The following is a 20982-nucleotide window of genomic DNA, read 5'->3' as shown; positions in this document are numbered from 1 at the left end:
CCCAGGAGGAAATTGTAAGAATGGTTCCCCCCTCTCTCTCTGTTCCCAGTTTACTTCTTGGGGGTTTGATGTTCACCAGCCCAACTTGAAAAGCCCAACGTCCTTCTGGTGACCTCCCGGAGAAGCCGCCAGGGGTTCGGCCTCAGCCCCGCCATTTAAAGGACCGCTAAGAACCACCGAAGCCAAGTTAGGCCACTCTGTGTCCATTATTCAAGTTCCAACTCCCCCGTCGGAAGGCAGAGGAAGCTAATTGAAAATGTCATCTGCAATTTAAATTGCCCAAAAGGAGACGTGGTACCCAGGGCTTTCTGGAGCTTGGAGCTATAAAGCAGCGTTGTGTGCATGCACATCTATTTTTTATTTTTATTTTATTTTTTTTGCATGAGGGCCCCAGAGAGAACACGCCGGCGTCAACTTGCTCCTTCTCCCCGTCTCAATTCCTCAGATATCAAATCTAAATTTAATGGGCAATTCGATGCTGGTTATTGACTGCTAACGCAACGGGGCTGAGGAGACATCAGAAGGGGCTCCGCAGGCAGAAGTGGTGCTAATTGAATATTATGGACGGGTGTGAGAGTACAACGGAAGAACAACGCGACGCTCGCTATTCTTATCCACGGAGCATCTGGAGACTCCACTCAGCAGCCTTCCCACCAGCTCCCTGAACTGAGTCCAACTTTCCAAATTGGAAAAGCAAACAACATCATTCTCCAATTAAATACCGCTGAACGGATCCGGACAATTGAGACCCTCCTGGGCCTAAAACAGGCGTAGCTTCTCCTGGTTAGGAGGCTGGAGACCAAAACATACGAAGAACGGGTTGCGGGAATTGGGTAGGTCTAGTCTAGTGAAAAGACGGACGAGGGGCTGCCAAAAAGAGGAGGGGGTCAATCTATTCTCCAAAGCACCTGAAGGCATGACGAGAAGCAATAGGTGGAAACTAACCAAGGAGAGAAGCAACCTAGAACTAAGGAGGAATTAGAATAATTAAGCAGTGGAACAACTTGTCTCCAGAAGCTGTGGGCGCTTCATCACCGGAAGCGTTTCAAGAAGAGATTGGACAGCCATTTCTCTAAAATAATATAGGGTCTCCTGCTTGAGCAGGGGGTTGGACTAGAAGGCCTCCAAGGTCCCTTCCGACTCAGACGAGGTTCTGTTTTGTCTCCAAAATACAACCAAACAGCCCCAATTTGCTGGGAAGGCTTGCGTGGTTGCTGACTCAAACCCAGACCAGCTGGCCTTCAAGGCTATTTGGAACCAGCCTGTATGACTGTTTGGCGGTGTTTGATTTGTTCCATCATCCAGGCCCAGCCCAGGAGTCTGAGAAACGGAGAACTGGAACTAATGTCGAGAATTGCACATCTTTGCTGGGATAGGAAAAGGAATAGGAATAGGAATAGAATTGAACAGAACAGAATAGAATAGAAGAAAGAGAATAGAATAGAATAGAATGTAGGATAGAATAGAATAGAATAAGAATAAGAGTAAGAATAAGAATAAGAATAAGAGTAAGAATAAGAGTAATAATAGAATAATAGAATAGAATAGAATAGAATAGAATAGAATAGAAGAGAAGAGAAGAGAAGAGAAGAGAATGTAGGATAGGGTAGGGTAGGGTAGGGTAGGGTAGGGTAGAGTAGAGTAGAGTAGAGTAGAGTAGAGTAGAGTAGAGTAGAGTAGAGTAGAATTGAATAGAATTCTTTATTGGCCAAGTGTGATTGGACACACAAGGAATTTGTCTTCGTTGCATAAGCTCTCAGTGTACATAAAAAATACATTCATCAAGAATTGTAAGATACGACACTTAGTGATAGTCGTAGGATACTAAATAAGCAATCAAAATCATACTAGGAAACTAAATAAAACAATATACATTGTAAAGATACAAGCAACAAGGTTATAGTCATAAGTAGAAAAGGAGATAGGAAGGATGAGAAGAAGAATAGTAATACAGTCTTAGTGATTTTAATTCCATGCAAGGCTTCCTCACTACAGACTTTAAATGTCCCCACTTACAAACAGGACCCGGCCTTCTTGCAAAGAATGCAGAAAAGAGAACAATTGCAGGCTGAGCCGTAAATCAAACCCAGCCTCTGGCAACCTTTCTGACATCCATAATGCGGAATAAATTTGCATTGGCTCAGCACAAATTTGTACAAGCGCTGAAGGCTTCCATTACTCACGAGACAAATTTGTCAGCCTCTTTTAACACTCCCAGTCAAAGGGTGGGCGGATCGGGCCTTCCCAGAGGTTCTTCCCCGGGTAACACAAAACTACACACCAGGTGTTCGGCTGCTCGGAGCTGCCCACAAGGCTACGGTGATTAGCCCTTCCTGAACCACAGTGGGATGAAAAAGCAAATTAAAACACAATCAGGGCCGAAGAATCTTTCCAGGCTAAGGTGGTGGGGACATCAGGGGAATTCAATAAGGCCAAAAGAGGAGACGAAATACAGGTAGATCATCGCTGAGCCCAAAATTTCTGTGGCTAATGAATGCATTTGGTCCCATCCCTGCAGTAAGTGTAGTCTGCATCTCACACGGAGGGGCAAATGGTTTCTGTAGTCTGCAAGGGCTGAAGAAGATTGTCATTGAAATGGTTCCTGTAGAGCGGAAGAAGCATCTTGGATGGGAAGTGAAACGTCTTCAAAAAGAAAAAAAAACCAAGGAAGTCTATTGGCCTCTTGAAAAAGCACCTTTGGGACAACTGTGAACTGGATGACTGAGAATCTCCATAGATATTCCGGGCCCTCATCTAATGTCTGGGATGAATAGGATACAATATAGAATATAAGGAATAGAATGGAGTGGAGTGGAGTACAGTAGACTGTAGGGTAGAGTAGAGTTGAATAGAGAATGTAGAGTAGAGTAGAGTAGAGTAGTGAAGTGTAGAGTAGAATAGAGAGTAGAGTAGAGTTGAGTTGAGTACAATAGAGTGCAGAATAGAGTAGGGTAGAGTGTAGTGTAGAGCAGAGTAGGGTAGGATAGAGTTGAATAGAGAATAATGTAGAGTAGAATAGGGTAGAGTAAGCTAATGTAGAGTAGAGAATAGAGAATAGAATAGAAAAGAACAGAATAGAATATAGAATAGAATATAGAATAGAATAGAATAGAATAGAATAGAATAGAATAGAATAGAATAGAATGGGATGGGATGGGATGGGATGGGATGGGATGGGATAGAATAGAATAGAATAGAACAGAATATAGAATAGAATAGAACAGAACAGAACAGAACAGAACAGAACAGAATTCAATTCTTTATTGGCCAAGTGTGAATGGACAGACAAGGAATTTGTCTCCGGTTCATGACTTTTACACTCCTACTGCCCTGTAGAGAAGGTATTTGGGGGGAGCCCCCTCCCCAACCATTCAATCCAAATAATTACAGGATCCCAATTATTCTCTCCCGGGGGCAAAACTCTTTTGAATAGGCCACTTTTTACTCATCACAACTTCAACAAGAGCTTTCCAGATGGAACCTTTTTTGCTGACGTCTTCCTCCTCTGCTTATCTCGGCCACGGAAGCACCTGGACCATCCACAAAATGTGGATTGTGCAGATAGAGAAGGATGGAGGTGGATTTTTTGGTTTTTTTTTATGGAGGTGAGGAGTATTGTGCAACATCCCAAGGAAACGGTGACCCCCCCCCCCCAAAAAAAAAACTTTTAATGGGGCTATAAATTGCAAGGTTATTTAACAACCAATCAATTCGGCCGCATTAAAGTGCATTTATTGGGAGAGTTAACAGAAAAGTGGGGAGAAGTAAGGCAGGGGAGGAAAGATGCCATTTAAGGGGGAAGAAAATGTTGATGCAGCAAATTCTTAGAGAGTTTTGCTTCTCCCTTTTCTTTTTTTCGGCCCCGATAGGAAAAGTCAGCAGTTTTGTTCCCTTTCTCTTTTGTGTAAATCAATATGCCCTCGTGGAGCGTGACCAAAAAACGGTCCAATTAGGGGTTGGGTGGCAAGAGAGAGAGAGAGAGAGAGAAATCTTTTAATGTCCCTTTTGGGTCTCCCGGATTCAAACTCTCCCAAACTTCTCAAGAGCATCCAGTGCTGAATGTGACAGCCGGGAGATGGAAAGAACCATTAATCTGCTAATTTGAAATCAATTTAAAGTGCATTTGCTTAATGGGTAGCAGCCTCGTAAATGATCGAGATGTTGCTAATTTAAGCAGAGAACACCATGCCAAAAAAAAAAAAAAAAAAGAATTTCCCTGCATTGGGTTTGTTGTTAAAGAGGCCGTCCCTTATTTTTTTTTCCAAGGGGATTTGCTGGGAATCTTCACGAATAGACAATGTTAGGCTGCCTATTTGGACACCCAATCTGATCGGTTGCAAAGCGGTGTAAGAGAAAAAGGATGGAGTCAACTCTTGGCCCTTGGTTAGAATTAAGGCAGCCAGGCCAAAGTGAATGAGACATGGAACAGCTGGTCATCTCGCCACGGGGACAATTCAATTCAAATCAATTCTTTAAAATATGGTAAAAAGGTATTTTTCGTCATTCACCTTTCATTCCGTCCCTCCTTTCTTTAATGATGCCTTTCCACCATTTCTTCAGGTATCAGTGTTAACTCTTGTCCCGCGGCAAGTTGGTGGCACAGTGGTTAGGATGCAGTATTGCAGGCTCCTTCGGCCGACTGCCATCTGCCAGCAGTTCGATTCCGTCTGAAGGTCGACTCAGCCTTCCATCCTTCCGAGGTGGGTCAAATGAGGACCCAGATTGTTTGGGAGCAAGAGGCTGACTCTGTAAACCACTTAGAGCGGGCTGTAAAAGCACTGTGAAGCGGCATGTAAGTGTTATTGCAATCATCTTGGGGAGCAGCAGCAATTGGACCCAGACAGACACACAAAGACACAACACACTCGTAAATTCCCTCTTTTCTTTCTGCCTCTCAGGGCCATTCCTGTTCCCCTGTAGATGCTATTGATAGATCAAACATACCAATCCAAGCTTGTCGTTTCCACCAATGCCTGCTTAATCAACACTTGCAAGACACACACACACACACACACACACACCATGGGGTACCTGGGATCCTCATCACTGGAAGGGAGTGTGGGGTATGTGCTTATTGAACTGCCAAACCTCTACGCTCAAGAGACCACCAAGGCAAGGCAGGTTTCACATTTAGGAGGCTGTCAACGTGTGTTATGGATACAAAGAGGGCTTTCTTGTAAGAAATCTCTCTGACTTCCTTGCCCCATTCCCCGTTCCCTCTTTCGCCAAAGCCAGGGACCGCCGTGAAAACACAACTCCTCCTTAATAAGCAGGAGCAGCAACAACAACAATAAAAATCACTTCAAAGCAACAAAATAGGGTATATTCAGCCCTGCTGGCACAGTGGGAGGGTGGAGAATAACTGGTATTTTCACACTCAGCAATGGGCAGCAAATGAAGTTTGGCTATTTATGTCTAATGCACCAGGTGGGACCTTTTGACTTATAAGTGGTTGAATCTCATTAGAGAAATTTGGGCCTGCGCTTAGGGACGTGGTGGCTCAGGGGCTAAGACGCTGAGCTTGTCGAATCAGCAAGGTCGGCAGTTCGAATCCCCAGCTCCGTGTAAGGGAGTGAGCTCCCATTACTTGTCCCAGCTGAACGGAGCAGTTTGAAAGCACGTAAAAAAAAAGGCAAGTAGAAAAATAGGGACCACCTTTGGTGGGAAGGGAACAGCGCTCCGTGCGCCTTCGGCATGTAGTCACGGCAGCCACATGACCATGGAGACGTCTTCGGACAGCGCTGGCTCTTCTTCGGCTTTGAAAGCGAGAGGAGCAGCGCCCCCTAGAGCCGGAAACGACTAGCATGGATGTGGGAGGGGAACCTTGACTTTTACCCAACATGACTCGACCATAAAGCCCAGATCATCCCTTGGCTGACTGGAGAAGGCTTCAGGGGGGAAAGGTGTTCCCAGCCTCTATTTGCCGCCACCTGCCCCGCACACCTGGCATGCAGAGCGAGGAAGACAGCAGAGGCTGGCGAGAAAGAAGAAGGGTGAGTTTGCCAGGTGGTTTGAGCCTCCGAATGCCCACCTAACAGAAGGTTTAGTGCCAGGATTTAGCCTGAGCCCGTGGAAATCTATTTTTAAGCTTCCGCGGGAGAGGAATTAGCAGGGAAGGGGATCCAAGGGGCAGGATTTATCACCCTCCGAAGAGAAGAAGGAAGGACAGAGTTCAGGCCATCTGGTTTCTTTAGCATCTGCGGCTTACTGCAGCGCCAGAATGCATCAGTGCTGTGTGTACAAGGAAATGGGCGTTTACTAAGTTATCTAAACCGGGTGTTCTCAAAGTGTGAACTGTGTGGCTGAAGAGTCTATAAGTTATGCCAGGGTCACGTGATCAAAATTCAAACCCTTGGCCACTGACTCATATTTATGACGGCTGCAGTGTCCCCCAGGGTTGTGGGATCCCCTTTTGTGACCTTCTGACGAGCAAAGTCAAGGGGGAAAGCCAGATCCACTTAACAACTGAGTTATTAACTTAGCGGCTGCAGTGTTCACTTAACGACGGTAGCAAGAAAGGTTGTAAAATGGGGCAAATTTCATTTAGCAAACTTCTTTCACTTAGCAACAGATATTTGGGGTCTTGGTTTGCCATCGTAAGTCGAGGACTACCTATAAAGACGGTATGGCTTTTTGTCGACTCCCTCCGAGCCGATATATAAAAATACTCTGTTCCAGTGGTGGTATTCAGCCGGTTCGCACCGGATCGGGCAAACCGGTAGCAACGATTTGGCGTGGGTTGCCAAACTGGTAGTAAGTTCTGGCTGGCCATGCCCCCGACCTGGTCGCCCTCCCGCCCGATGCTCGCTCACCCCGCCCGCCTGACGTTCGCCCAAGGCCGCGATGGTGAACCTGTGGCACGCACGCAGAGCCATTTGTACTGGCATGCAAGCCGCAGGCAAACTTACCTCGTTGCACATGCGCGCGCCTCACAGCTGATTTTTTTTTTTTCCGGCTGGTTTGAGGCCTTTTTTTGGCCTCCCAGGGGTTTGGGAAAAGCCTCTGCAAGGCTTTTCAGGCCAAATTATAGGCCCATTTTGCCACTTCCTGTAACACCGGAAATGACAAATGGGCCTATAACTCACCTTGAAAAAATTCCCAAGCCTCTGGGAGGCCAAAAAAGGCCTCAAACCAGCTGAAAAAGGTTTGGGAAAAGCCTCTGCAAGGCTTTTCAGGACAAATTATAGGCCCGTTTTGTCACTTCCTGTAACACCGGAAATGGCAAATGGGCCTATAACTCATCCTGAAAAAATTCCCAAGCCTCTGGGAGGCCAAAAAAGGCCTCAAACCAGCTGAAAACAAAAAACAGCTGTGAGGCGCAGTGCAGGTAAGGGGGTGGCAGGGGGGGGTTGCATGTGCATGCGCAGGTGTGGGGAGGGCCACGCATTGCATTCTGGGTGATGGCATATGAGTGTGTGTGTGCGCTGGTGCGTGCGCAATTTTTGACGCAGGAGCCCAGAAAGGTTAGCCACCACTGGCTAAGGTATTTCTTTCTTTTTTTTTCCCTCCCAACAATCAGCTATGCCGGGATTCCCCTTGCTGAGGCCCAGGAAGGCAAAAAATGGCTCAGGCCCCCCCCCTCCATTTTTTGCCTCATGGGAGCAAAAACACCCTTCCCAGAGGCTCTTCTGAGGCCAGGAAGCTCCCAAAATGGAGCATGGAGGGGTGCTGCGAGCCCCTCCCATGCTCTGTTCCTTTTCTTCCTCAGCCTCATAGGAGCCTTAGGGAAGCCAAAATGCCCCCCCCCCCCTTAAGAGGCTCCTCGGAGGCCCAGAAGGACCAAAAAACGGGTGGTGGGGTGGCTGCAAAAAAGCAAAAAAAAAAAGCCACACCCACCCAGTCACATGGCCACGCCCACCAAGCCATGCTCACAGAATCGGTAGTGAAAATTTTTTGAATCCCATCACTGCTCAGTTCATTCGGGGCACCATGTCCAAAGGGGGTGGGAGGTGGGTGGGAAACATGATTTCCATTTGTAATCGAGTTATGATAGCAAGAGCTGTGCCCAACCAAAGAGAGCTTCTGCGGCAAGGAGCAGTCTACCTTGGGAAAATGCGAAGAAAGCTCTGGAGCAGGGCCCTGAATGCCAGAAACCTTTGAAACACCAGCAAGAACGGAACTGGAGGCGAGAAAGAAATGACGCCAGAAAGAGAGAGAGAGACACACACACACACACCACACGCACACGAGTGAATGTCAAATTCTGTGTTTTCTTTTCCAACAGTCTCAAAAAAAAAAAAGAACACGGACACGCAGATTCCACAACTGAGGACGGGTAACTCAGGAACGCGGGAGGGAACAGCCAACTCCAAAATAATAATAATAATAATAATAATAATAATAATAATAATAATAATAATAATAATAATAATAATAATAATAATAATAATAATAATAATAATAATAATAATATAGGGACAGCAAAAAGGCATTGTGCTCTGTTAGTTGCTGAGACAAAGGATGATGAAGGCTAGACAAAACCAGATCCCAATGTGCAGAAGTGTCTCCCCCAAACCTGTCTGGCTATTCTTCAGCCAGGAGGTTTGCCAAGGGCCTTGCTCCAATCAAGCAAGGCATTTCAAGGTCCTCATTTGGCTAAGAAAGCAGCTGGCAACACGCCCGGCTACCAGCTACGGGAATCCCAAAGGCTCCTCTTGATCTGCAGAAGTTAATTTATGGATCGGGCAAGCCAGGAGTGAAGCCTCTTTCTGTGTAAATCACCGCCACAGCCACTTCGCACACCCAAGGATTCCTGTTAGTTACGGTGGTAAATCACCGGCAGTTTATTGCCTTCCCGGGAGAAGCACTTCTCTTTGAAGGAAAAAAAAAAAACCGAGAGGCTGAAAATGTTATATTCCGGGAAGGAAGGAAGGAAGGAAGGAAGGAAAGGGAAGGAAGGAAAGAAAGGAGGGAGGGAGGGAGGGAGGGAGGGAGGGAGGGAGGAAGGAAGGAAGGAAGGAAGGAAGGGAAGGAAGGAAGGAAGGAAGGAAGGAAGGAAGGAAGGAAGGAAGGAAGGAAGGAAGGAAGGAAGGAAGGAAGGAAGGAAAAAACAGGAGATTTAAGAGAAACTCAAGGCTGGACTTGAGACACAAAGGGGAAAATTTCAATCTGCTTCTCATTTCCAGACTACATTCAAAAAACCCTTCTCAAGAACAAGAGAAGTTTGACCAGAGAAAGGCCTGGAGTGCTTCTCAGCCTTGGGAATTTCAACTCCCAGAACTCCCAGCCAGCCAGCTCTGGCCGTTTCTCATCTCCAAAACCAAAAACCAAAAAAACCCCCACCATGGAGACCGAAAATGCAACTAGCTGGGGAGGGAGCAAAGCAGTGGTTGGGCTGTAACCGGTTTAACAACCGGTTCAGTGAGCGCGCGCTTTCCATCCTTCACGCGCCCGGCATTCAAAAACTGCCCCTTTTAAGCTTAAAAGTGAGCACCGGTGAGTAAAACAGCTGAGGCGCAGCAATCCATCGCGCCGCGTGAATCAGCTGAGCTAAAAAAAAATGGAAATATAGGCCAGGAAAGGGTGGAAGGGGCCAGCTGATCACCGGAACAACCAGTTCGCTAAAACCGGTGCGAACCGATAGCAGCCACCACTGGAGTAAAGGCTGGGAAAGATTTTCAGAGCAGGGACGGGGCAAACACCTTGAAGAAGCAACTGAAGAAGGCGGCCTCTGATGATTTTCCTTCTGCCAAAGGGGAGCAATTCTGTGCCTGTCCAGATCCACATTCTTTCTCCCACCCCCCCACCCCCCCAATAAAACCCTACCTGGAAGCAAGCCGAGGGGAGGTAGGAATTAAAGTGCAAGTGGAAACCGAAGGCGAGGAAGGGGAGAAGGGATGGGGAAGCGGATGGGGATCCTTTGAAAACCAGAGGCAGGATTTCTGGGAGCCGCTGGAAGCCTGAAAATGGGTTGGCTGGTCCTAAAGATGGAGGGCGATCCAGAGGGAACCCTGTCTTTCTCCTCTGCCCTGGCTTCTCCCCATGGTGTGCCTGGGAAAAGACCCCAAACGCCAGCTTTGACTTCCAACGGGAGACGGAGAACGGCTCCGGAGGTCCCATTCTGCCGACGGGTGAGTGGTCCACGGGCCGAGAAGCTGTGTCCTCGGCAACTCCCGTGGAACGGGATCCCCTCCCCAAAAAGATCATGCACCCAAGAAGCCTCTTTTTTGAGAGAGAGAGAGAGGGGGAAAATGGGCAGGAGGGTCTCTGGGGGCTATAAGCCGGCCCCGCTGAGGAGGGGCATCTCCAATCCGCTTCTCAGCAGCACCAGATAAAGGCCGAGGCCTCCCGCCCCGGCCAGCAGCACCCCCAGCAGCGCCTTGAAGAAGGAAGTCCGGCTGCGGGTGAACGAAGGCGGCCCCATGATGCTCAGCAGGGCTGTGCTGACCGTCAGGGTGTAGAGGATGGAGAGGCCCGTGTTGAGGGCCACGATCTTCCCAAACTTGGCAAAGGGCGCTATGATGCAGAAGAAGAGAGGAACGGTGGCGATGACGGTGGTGACGGCGCTGGAGACAACCGCCACGCCCACGTGCCGCACCGACTCCACTGTCCTCCACTGGCGGCTGGAGCTGGGATCCTGCGGTCAGCAAGAGATGGGTCAGCTCTGCTTCTCTCCACCATATCATCACCAGGCCTTTAAGACCGTTTGTTCCATTTCAGGTTGACCCCCACTCCCCACCCTTGAAGAACGAAGAAATCTAAGTTGCACCTGAAAGTTTGTACAGGTATGGGGTTGTTGTTTCTTTTCTCATGCACACTTTGACAGGCACCTAGCCCCCACCCCCCCTGGCAGGTTTCTAACCCACCTCCCCACCCCTGCACCCAATGCATGCATTGAACCTTCCTGGTCCCACCCAAAAACCAGGAGCCGCCTTGGATTCTCAGCTCCGGTTGCTGGAGCAAGTGGCCGATCGAATTTTGGACCCCATCTTTAGCTCCAGCAAGCATTTCAGAAGGTGGCGCACACCAAGATAGCTTCCGAAATATTGCTCGGGGTCGGGCTGGGCTTTGAGGAATAGTTCGAGGAGAACGGGGCGCACTTCATATATCTTACCCCTAGTCCAGAGCTGTTGCCCTGCGTGATTATGATGGTGATTATCATGGTGGTGCAGTGGTTAGAGTGCGGTACTGCAGGCTACTTCTGTTGACTGCCAGCTGCCTGCAATTTGGCAATTCGAATCTCAACAGTCTCGAGATTGACTCAGCCTTCCATCCTTCCAAGGTGGGTAAAACGAGGACCCAGATTGTTGGGAGGTAAGAGGCTGACTCAGTAAACCGCTTTGAGAGGGCTGTGAAGCACTGTGAAGTGGTATATTAGTGCTATCACTATTGCTATTTTCCTTCCTTCCTTCCTTCCTTCCTTCCTTCCTTCCTTCCTTCCTTCCTTCCTTCCTTCCTTCCTTCCTTCCTTCCTTCCTTTCCTTCCTTCCCTTCCTTCCTCCCCCCCCTTCTAGTGGGTAGAATGCAGTATTGCAGGCTGGCTCTGCCCATTGCCAGCAGTTCAATCCTGACCAACTGGCTCAAGATTAACTCAGCCTTCTGAAGTGGGTCAAATGAGGACCCAGATTTTTTGTGGGGGGCAAGAGGCTGATTCTGTAAACCGCTTAGAGAGGGCTATAAAGCACTGCGAAGCGGTATACAAGTCTAAGGGCTGTTGCTATTTATCTCCTGGAGGCAGAAGTGGGGAAGTGGAAAAGAAGTGCCCAGACAAAGCCTCACCTCTGCCAGGTGAGGAGGGAGGCTCGTCCCAGCCAGAAGAAAGCCCTCCACCAGATGCACGCAGTAGTCCACCGAGGAGCCCACCAGGATGGAGAGCGAGACGGCTTCCACGGCCCCAATCTCCCAGCCCAACCAGTACATGACAGTCACCACCAGACAGACCACGCCTGGCGAAAAGAGACAGGCAGCCATCAAAAGTCACGCTTCTCTTCCCAGGTTCAGGGCTCCGTTCCGGAGCGGAAACCGAAAGTTTCATCCCTCCCAGACTGACATGGATTTGCTACCAGTGAAAGGAGCGAGGTATTTTGGGACCGTTTCGGGAGGGGGGGGGGAACTAAAACAGCGGTCCCCCCAAACTTTGCAGCTTGGTGGGCCCAGCGGGGAGGGGAGAGGGGAACTGGGCAAGATGAATGCCACACACAAGCCCTTGCGCAGCATGCCCTGTGCGCTCCAGCCCACGGCTTGCACGAGTTGAGCTGTGCACATGTGCACACTGGCCACACTGACTGACCCAGTTTCGTAGGCCGTGGCTTGGTAGTATGCCGTGTAGGGTTGGCTGCTTGCTCAGGTGAATTTTTTTTTGGGGGAAACCCCTCCCGGGGCCTTATACGAATTCAGCCAGGACTCTTCCCTGCGTACGCAAGAACAGAGCGCCGGGATGGGTCAAGGCGGGGAAGTTTTTTTTCCTAGCTTGCTTGTACCTAAAATGGTGAGCAAGACGGGAAGCAGGAGGAGAAGGTGGGTGGTGAAGAGGGCAACAGCGGCAATGCAGATCACCAGGGAAAGGACGAGGCCGAAAAGGGCACTTTGCACACCTGGGAAAGAGACGGAGAGGAGAGAAGAGAGAGAGCAAGAATCACTGTGCGTGATGGTCGACGAGCAGAAAGAGAAATTAAGGTGTTTTTGTTTTGTTTTTTAAATGCAAGAGAATGACGAATTTTGCAAACCTGGCTCACCAAATGGATGAGTAAGCTACTACTGTCGTTATATGTTTATTATTAAACTAGCTCGACACCCGTGCTTCACTACGAAACTCGGTGGTTGGGCTTAGATTTCTACAGCCACGATGAGGAGTAGTAATGGGGCATGGTTACTCCAGCCATGTTGAGAAGGAAATGGAGGTGAGCTCCACCTGTGTGTAAGAGTTTGCCCTTCCTCTGTTAGCACTGACACCTTGCAAAGCTGCATGGAGCCACTGTATGTTAAGAGGCCCAAATACGTCTGTTTAATCAACGCGTTTGCTAGTCACGACAAATCACACTTATTTCTCTCATTCTGATCCTACCGCTCACCTATGATTTCCATGAAGATCTGCTTCCAATGCTCACAGGTCTGGAAACCTCGGCGTAGCGGGGAGCCTTCCGGAAACTGCCGGAGCAAATCCTGAAGGAAGGTTTCCCATTTGTGATAATCGGAATAGGTCTGGAAGGACGATTTCCCCTTGTAGGTGGTCTGAAGGAAGGAAGGAAGGAGTGGGACGTTAGAGGAAAAGGACAAGGTAGAATAACAGGGACTCAGTCAGGAAACGTTGTGCCATTCCAGACAAGAGGCTGTCCAGTCTCCCAGTGATGGAGCAGCCACAACTTCTGGTGGCAAGCTGTTCCACTGGTTAATTGTCCTCACTGTCAGGAATTTCCTCCTTAATTCCAGGTTTGCTTCTCTCCCTGATTAATTTCCACCCATTGCTTCTTGTCCTGCCCTTCTAATGCTTTGGAGAATAGCTTGACTCCCTCTTCTTTGGGGCAGCCCCTGAGATATTGGAAGGCTGCTATTATGTTCCCCACTAGTCCTTCTTTTCATTAAACTAGACATACCCAATTCCTGCCATCGTTCTTCGTACGTTTTAGCTTCCAGTCCCCTAATCATCTTGGTTGCTCTTCTCTGCACTCAGGCCAAAGTCTCAACATTATTTTATAATACAGTGACCGAAAGTGGACGCAGTCCTGCCTCTCCTGGGCCAAGTGAGTGCACTCTTCCTGTAAGTGGGAATGACCTTGGTGGGCAGAAGGGAAGCTGCAGACTGGACAACGGTCGGATAAGAGGCAGCTGAGCCCGCAGGAGGAAAAGGGGTGTGGGAAGCATCACCGAAATTTATTCAAATTTTCTTTCCCCTGAATACCCAAATCGCTCTTCAGGTTAGATGTGTGACCAGGGGTGGGATTCAAAAATCACTGCCCAGTTGCTGGGTGGGCGTGGCCATGGTGGGCGTGGCCATACTTTCAGGAGGGCCGTTTTCCCCCCTCCCAGAGCCTCCTGCACTTACCTGCATCGAAAATGGGCCATGTGGAGACTCCGGGGAGGGGAGGGGAGGGGTGAACGGGGCCAGATGGTCGGTTCAAATACCGGTATGGCGAACCAGGTGCAAAATTAAACATCCGGTTCGCCCCAACCGGTCTGAACGGGTCGAATCCCACCCCTGTGTGTGACTATATTGGAAAAAGTATCCAGGACACTAAGCACTTTTACTTTTTTCCCCCCCTGCAGGTTTCTTTAGAAGCCCTGGCTCCTAAGGACTAGGATCTTGGTCCGTTTTTCAGTTCTGGAGATGAAAAGGGCGCGACGATCTCAGAAAGCCAGAACTGGAAAAATCAAGGGGTCTCTCACCGACTCAAAGGCCATGGAGATCCACTGGACCTTGCCGTCCTTCACCCCCACCGTCCCATGGGAGAGTTGTCCGGGAAGCAGATTGGGCTCAGGGAGGTTCTTACACTCTGGGTGTAGCATCTGAAGGACAGAGGAGACACTGTAACCTAGAAAGGGAAAGAAAATGGGATTTTTTTTCCCCCCGTGCATTCTGCAAATGGGGGTCTGCAAAACTATCTATATTCATAATGCGTTTATTTTATTTTATTTAGTTGTATGATTTGTACAGCCACCTATCATGCTGGGCATCTTGAAGGCCCATTCAGTGTTTCCTGAGGAACCTTCCATGACCTGAAAGACCCATTTGGTGTTTCCTCAGGAACTTTCCATGATCTTGAAGGCCCATTCGGGTTTTCCGTGATCTTGAAGGCCCATTCAGTGTTTCCTGAGGAACTTTCCATGGCCTTGAAGGCCCATTTGGTGTTTCCTCAGGAACTTTCCATGATCTTGAAGGCCCATTCGGTTTTTCCATGGCCTTCAAGGCCCATTTGGTGTTTCCTCAGGAACTTTCCATGATCTTGAAGGCCCATTCAGTGTTTCCTGAGGAACTTTCCATGGCCTTGAAGGCCCATTTGGTGTTTCCTCAGGAACTTTCCATGATCTTGAAGGCCCATTTAGTGTTTCCTGAGAAACCTTCCATGATCTTGAAGGCCCATTTGGTGTTTCCTGAGGAACTTTCCATGGCCTTGAAGGCCCATTCGGTTTTTCCTCAGGAACTTTCCATGGCCTTGAAGGCCCATTCGGTGTTTCCTCAGGAACTTTCCATGAACTTGAAGGCCCATTTAGTGTTTCCTGAGGAACTTTCCATGGCCTTGAAGGCCCATTTGGTGTTTCCTCAGGAACTTTCCATGATCTTGAAGGCCCATTCGGTGTTTCCTCAGGAACCTTCCATGGCCTTGAAGGCCCATTCGGTGTTTCCTGAGGAACCTTCCATGGCCTTGAAGGCCCATTTGGTGTTTCCTGAGGAACCTTCCATGATCTTGAAGGCCCATTTAGTGTTTCCTGAGAAACCTTCCATGATCTTGAAGGCCCATTTGGTGTTTCCTCGGGAACTTTCCATGATCTTGAAGGCCCATTCGGTTTTTCCATGGCCTTGAAGGCCCATTTGGTGTTTCCTCAGGAACTTTCCATGAACTTGAAGGCCCATTCAGTGTTTCCTGAGGAACCTTCCATGGCCTTGAAGGCCCATTCGGTGTTTCCTCAGGATCTTTCCATGACCTTGAAGGCCATCAGAGGCAATGGTGACATCAGCCCATATGCTCCCTCAAGACTGTCGATAGAGACCTTAGATTCCTGGTCAACACTAGAGAGGCCCACTAGAGAGCGTGGCTCACACAATCGAAGCCTGAGAAGGGGAAGGGGAGATACCTGAAGGGAGGCACTGAGCTCCTCCTGGCTTGACCAGCTCGGCGTTGCTGGCGATGGCCTTACAGATCCGGCACAGGTTGCCGATTTCTTTGAACAGGTCGAAGCTGCTGTCATAGATGACGCTACCCTTTCCAAAGGAGATACAAGCGGCGAAGAGGACATGTAAGCGAGACCCGACCTGGGGAGGCTCCTCCAGCTCCACAGACCCCAGGAAAGGACACGCACCATGTCTCCAATGACGTGGTTGTCGGTGTGCCGGGTACGGTTGACCCCAAGGATCCCAAACACCACGAAAACCATGGCGCCCGTGTCCACCAGCGGACGCACGGCAGGCTTCCCGCAGTTGCCGTTCCGGCAAGGGTTGAATCCTGACGTGATGGAGAACCTGGATCTGGAAGAGGCTGGAGAAGGAGAGAGGACAGAGCAAGGAAGTGGTGTAGGTGTTAGGGTGATGGCGTTGAGACTTTAGTCCAGGGGTCCCCAAACTTTCAAAGATAGTAACTAGGTGACTGAAGTTTCTGCCATGCAAATATCTAATTGGAGAACATGATTGATGACTCTGGGCTATGGATGTGTCCCATTGGAGAATATGAATTATGATACAGCCGGGGGGCAGGGAAACCAGGGTCAAGGTTCTCAGAGTCGGCTATACCCAGGCAGTGCCGGACAGTTTAACTCCCAATAAATCCTTTTCAAGTTTTGGAAGTTTGGCTCGAGACTCATGATTTAAACGGGGGTAACTGCCGGAATCCTGACAGCCTGTCTTATTATCACATGTGTGGCAATTCTTCCCTACACTGATCCTCACAACAACCCTGCATGTGGGTCAGACTAAGGAGGCCGCAGGAAGTCCCCTCACAGGGCCTTGAGCCTCCTCCCTCTGCTTCCTCTCTTAGCACCACAACTAGCTGTAAGTGTGCAAGAATGAAGAGAACACACACACTCCCCTCGTTTCATGGGTGGCTCACCTCTCTCACTTGGCACGAACAGGTATCCTTTGTTGGGTCCATCTGGGCTGGAGCTGAGGAGGCAGCCCGGGGGTGCCAGGCAGACTCGGCTGTGGTACGGAGGCTTGTGTGACTGGGCGAAATACAGCTTCCTGGGGATAGAGCCATAGCAACAGCACTTACGCTTCACAGAGTTTCACAGCCCTCTCTAAGCGGTTGACAGAGTCAGCCTCTTGCCCCCCAACCTCATTTTACCAAACCCAGGTGGATGGAAGGCTGAGTCAACCTTGAGCTGGTCAGGATCAAACTCCTGGCAGTCGGCAGGGTTAGCCTGCAATACTGCATTCTAACCACTGGGAGGAAGGAAGGAAGGAAGGAAGGAAGGAAGGAAGGAAGGAAGGAAGGAAGGAAGGAAGGAAGGAAGGAAGGAAGGAAGGAAGGAAGGAAGGAATGAATAGCACTTAGACTTCATAGTGCTTTACAGCCCCCTCTAAGCGGTTTACAGAGCCAGCCTCTTGCCCCCCAACAATCTGGGTCCTCATTTTACCGACCTCGGAAGGACGGAAGGCTGAGTCAACCTTGAGCCAGTTGGTCAGGATCGAACTCCTGGCAGTGAGCAGAACTGAGGATAGCTCTGTGTGTGTGTGTGTGTGTATGTGTGTGTGTGTGTGTGTGTGTGTGAGAGAGAGAGAGAGAGAGAGAGAGGGAGGGAGATCTATATATCTATATCTATATCTATTTTCTTAAGTTTTCGCAGGTACTTACATGTATGGCATTCAGCTTTGTTGGGTATTTTCCCCGTCATTGTAGTTGTGCTTTTAAAGTTGTAGCAACGAACACAATACAGAAGCCTGATGATGGCAGATGAGATTCTGCCGAAACGTTGCTACAACTTTAAAAGCACAACTACAATGACGTGGGAAAATACCCGAACAAAGCTGAATGCCATACATCTATATCTATATCTATATCTATATCTATATCTATATCTATATCTATAATCTCTCTCTCTCTCTCTCTCTCTCTCTCTCTCACACACACACACACACACACAGAGCTACCCTCAATCTTGTGCTCTCCAAAATTTGAAGAAGGAAAAAAAAGAAAACTTCCCTCCTAAAATGCAGAACAGCCCCCCAACTTCGTTTCCCTACTCTGCCCAATGATTAATTGCCAAGAACCTTCTGACGGCCGCCTGAACTCTGTGCCCGGCCGCCTCTGCTCAGTATTACCGTGTGTGTTGTTGCTCCTGGGTGGCCACATAGAAGCTGAAGTCGGATTTCCACCCTCTCTTCGTGTCGCATGATAAGCTGGTCACCATCCACTTCTTGCTGGCCCCTGGTTGGACATGCCCTACTGTGGACATACAAGCGGTCAGCCTCTTGGTGAAGTTACCGTAAGGAACTTTATACACCTAAGCATGGATTAATGAAAACACAACACTTCACTGTAGGTCTCTAGAGGCTGGCAGGAGGGGGCGAAGGGGGCTAGCAGGGCACAAAAGACAAGCTTAAGGGTGGCATGCCCCTCTCTGTTCAGCTCTGCCAAGTGGCACAGGGGGTGAGCAAGGAACAGGCTGTTGGCATCTGCCACTCGACCGGCAGCTCAAAGAGGACAAGTCCCACTGCCCACAACCATCATGGAAGGATGAGCAGCCCTGCAATCCAACGGTCATCTAGACCAGGGGTCTAGAGTGACCCAACTCCCAGGTCACGGCCTATTTCCAACCAGGCTACATGAGCAGCAGACTGGCGCAGCTGCGCACGGGTGGGCAGCTTAATATGCCCGCTGCTCGCACAAGTTGAACTCTTGTGTGTATGTGTGTGTGTGTGTGTGTGTGTGCGCGCGCCAGCCTGTTGGTCATACGGGTGGGTTCCCCTCTGCCACCCACCCCCTCCCCCCATGCTGCCAAGCCACAAAGGATGGGGACCGCTGATCTAGACTCCGTGGAGACTTATCTCGTCTAAGCATCCCAAAAAATGGCGTTCTAGGCGATGCCACCTACGCAAAGGCTGCATGATGCCCTACTGAAGGGAGCTAAGCTGCCCAGTTGCCCCTCTGGGCTGATTTATGGTCCTCCCTGACAAAGGGGTCACCTCTTCACCTGTCGGTGCTTACCTGGAAGGAGGGCACTTCTCCACCTTTTGCGGGCACGGTCTGCCATGGGGACGGCACGGTGGAGTTGAGAGAAAACCTGTAGGTCACCGGCCAGCTGTTGCCCTTGGATCTGAAGATGTAGACTGTTCCCTGGGGATCTGGAGGAGACAGGACAATCAGAGCGCCTGTTGTGGCGCGTCGGCCACTGGCCCCTCCAGCAACCGAGTCAGATGAGGAGGCGGTGTGGGGTCCAGGGCCAGAGTTAAGGCAACCTTGGAGCTCCGAGGGGGAAGAGGGAACGGAAGCTCACCTTGCAGAGTTTTGTCATCTACGGGGCTCCCTCGGCCGCTTCCTGGCGGGCCCGACCTCTTCTTCTTTTTCTCCAGAGAAGTGTGGATGTTATTCTGCAGATTACGGGGTTTTTCCTGAAACAAGCCTGTCGCACAAGGTTAGTCAGGGACAAAAGAGCATCTCCCGTCAAAGGTGGCAGCACACCGGGAAGGGGGCGTTTTCACACGGAGGACTTCTTCATTCAAGGGACAGCCCTATTTGCCACCTGAAGAGCCCCTTAGTGTGCAGGGCCTCAAAAGAGCAAGGACGAGTGATTTGAGAGGTGGAAATTCCCAAAGGATGAGTCTAACCAATGAGAATGGACCCCGAAAAGTTAAAAAACATTGCTTTTAGTTAGTCAAAAAAGAGGGCTGGGAAAATATCTACAGACCCCTCACATCCTGGAGGTAAATTGTTTCAACTTCTACCCTCAAAACCAGCAGTCGCCAACCAGTGGGCCGCGGCCCACTGGTGGGACATGAGAACATTTTGGTGGGCCGCAGAGAAATCTCACCCCCAGAGAACCCCCCAATCCAGGCTGCACAGAAACACAAGGCTGCGCTGCCCACATGGCCCGCGGGAACCCTCCCCGCCCACTCACTCCTTACCCGGCAAACTTGCCTGCTAAATTGCCATTTTTCCTTTTTCCGACCATCATCTGTTCTGCTGTGCCGGGAGATTTAGATTAGGTAGGAAGCAGGAAATGGTTGGATTTCTTGCTTTCTAGCTAGTCTTTAGGTCTTCGGCTCTGCTTTTAAGCACAGCCGAACCTCCCTTAGGACTGAAGGTTCTATTATTCAATGCAGACTCCCGGTAAGCAAATTTGAGAGACTGAGCTAGCCGATGGCAGATAAGATAGATCACTGAATGACTCTGTGAGCAACTCAATCTGCCTGCCTCCTTTGCCTGATTTTGGGTAAAAGTTGCTCTTTTTTTAATATAAAAAATTCAATATTTACATACATGGTGTGTTGTGAGTTAATTTTGTGAGTTTGCTTGCTGGCAAATTTTATGTGACAGACTGAGCTAGCCGATGGCAGATAGATAGATCTCTGAATGAATCTATGATTCTGTGAGCAACTCAATCTGCCTGCCTGCTTTGCCTGATTTTGGGTAAAAGTTGCTCTTTTTTATAAAAAATTCAATATTTATATAAATATGTATAATATTTACATACAAGCCGTGCCCAGCCAGTCACATGACCACCAAGCCACACCCACAAATTAGGCCACACCCACAGAACCTACTAGTGTCCCTGGGATTTAAAATTATGAGTTTGGTGATCCCTGAGGTCCAAAAGGTTGGCGACCCCTGCTCAAAACGATGTTATAGAACACTGCACACCAGAACAACTAGACACAAGGACAGTTTTTACTTGCATGCCATCACTCTGCTAAACAATTTAACTCCCACAACACTGTCAAACTATTTACTAGGACTGTATTACTATTCTTCTTCTCATCCTTCCTATTACCTATCTCCTTCTCTACTTATGACTATAACCTTGTTGCTTGCATCTTACGATTTATATTGCTTTGTTTAGTTTCCTAGTGTGATTTGATTGCTTGTTAGGTATCCTATGACTATCACGAAATAAAACTTATGATTCATGTTGTATCTTATAATTCATGATGAATGTATTTACGATGACCATGATCATGATTTATCACTTACATCTTTTATGTACATTGAGAGCTTATGCACTGAAGACAAACTCCTTGTGTGTCCAATCACACTTGGCCAATAAAGAATTCTATTCTAGTTTAGGCTGGCAATTGGAATGCCCTTCTCTTCTAAGTCCTGAATTTAGAGCTATGGGGATAAATTGAAGACAGCCAGCCTGCCCGCCTGGCTTGCTTGGTAAGACGAGATTCTTTTG

The 20982-nt window shown here is 49.0% G+C and overlaps 1 protein-coding gene across 5 annotated transcripts in view; it reads right to left on the bottom strand.

Moving 5' to 3' along the window:
* Positions 1 to 9953: 9953 nt before the first annotated feature.
* DISP3 (dispatched RND transporter family member 3) overlaps positions 9954 to 20982 on the bottom strand; it is a 64123-nt gene continuing 53094 nt past the window's right edge. For 3 of the 5 annotated variants that reach the window (XM_087944837.1, XM_087944838.1, XM_087944836.1), the window contains 11 exons: positions 19084 to 19209; positions 18795 to 18931; positions 17909 to 18090; positions 16698 to 16828; positions 15955 to 16130; positions 15730 to 15856; positions 14323 to 14468; positions 13011 to 13170; positions 12420 to 12533; positions 11719 to 11885; positions 10173 to 10576 (listed from right to left, as the gene is read on the bottom strand). In XM_087944837.1, the coding sequence (XP_087800963.1) occupies positions 10214 to 10576; positions 11719 to 11885; positions 12420 to 12533; positions 13011 to 13170; positions 14323 to 14468; positions 15730 to 15856; positions 15955 to 16130; positions 16698 to 16828; positions 17909 to 18090; positions 18795 to 18931; positions 19084 to 19209 (1829 nt within the window). In that variant the 3' untranslated portion in view covers positions 10173 to 10213. Of the gene's footprint in view, positions 10577 to 11718; positions 11886 to 12419; positions 12534 to 13010; positions 13171 to 14322; positions 14469 to 15729; positions 15857 to 15954; positions 16131 to 16697; positions 16829 to 17908; positions 18091 to 18794; positions 18932 to 19083; positions 19210 to 20982 lie in introns of all 5 variants that reach the window. The other 2 variants (XM_087944839.1, XM_087944840.1) reach the window with 2 other exon arrangements.

This window comes from Notechis scutatus, chromosome 16 (genome assembly GCF_049901735.1).
Source record: "Notechis scutatus isolate UNSWTSFEM ecotype Mainland chromosome 16, rNotScu1.2, whole genome shotgun sequence".
NCBI lineage: Eukaryota > Metazoa > Chordata > Lepidosauria > Squamata > Elapidae > Notechis > Notechis scutatus.
This window is presented reverse-complemented; position numbering and strand designations above follow the sequence as displayed.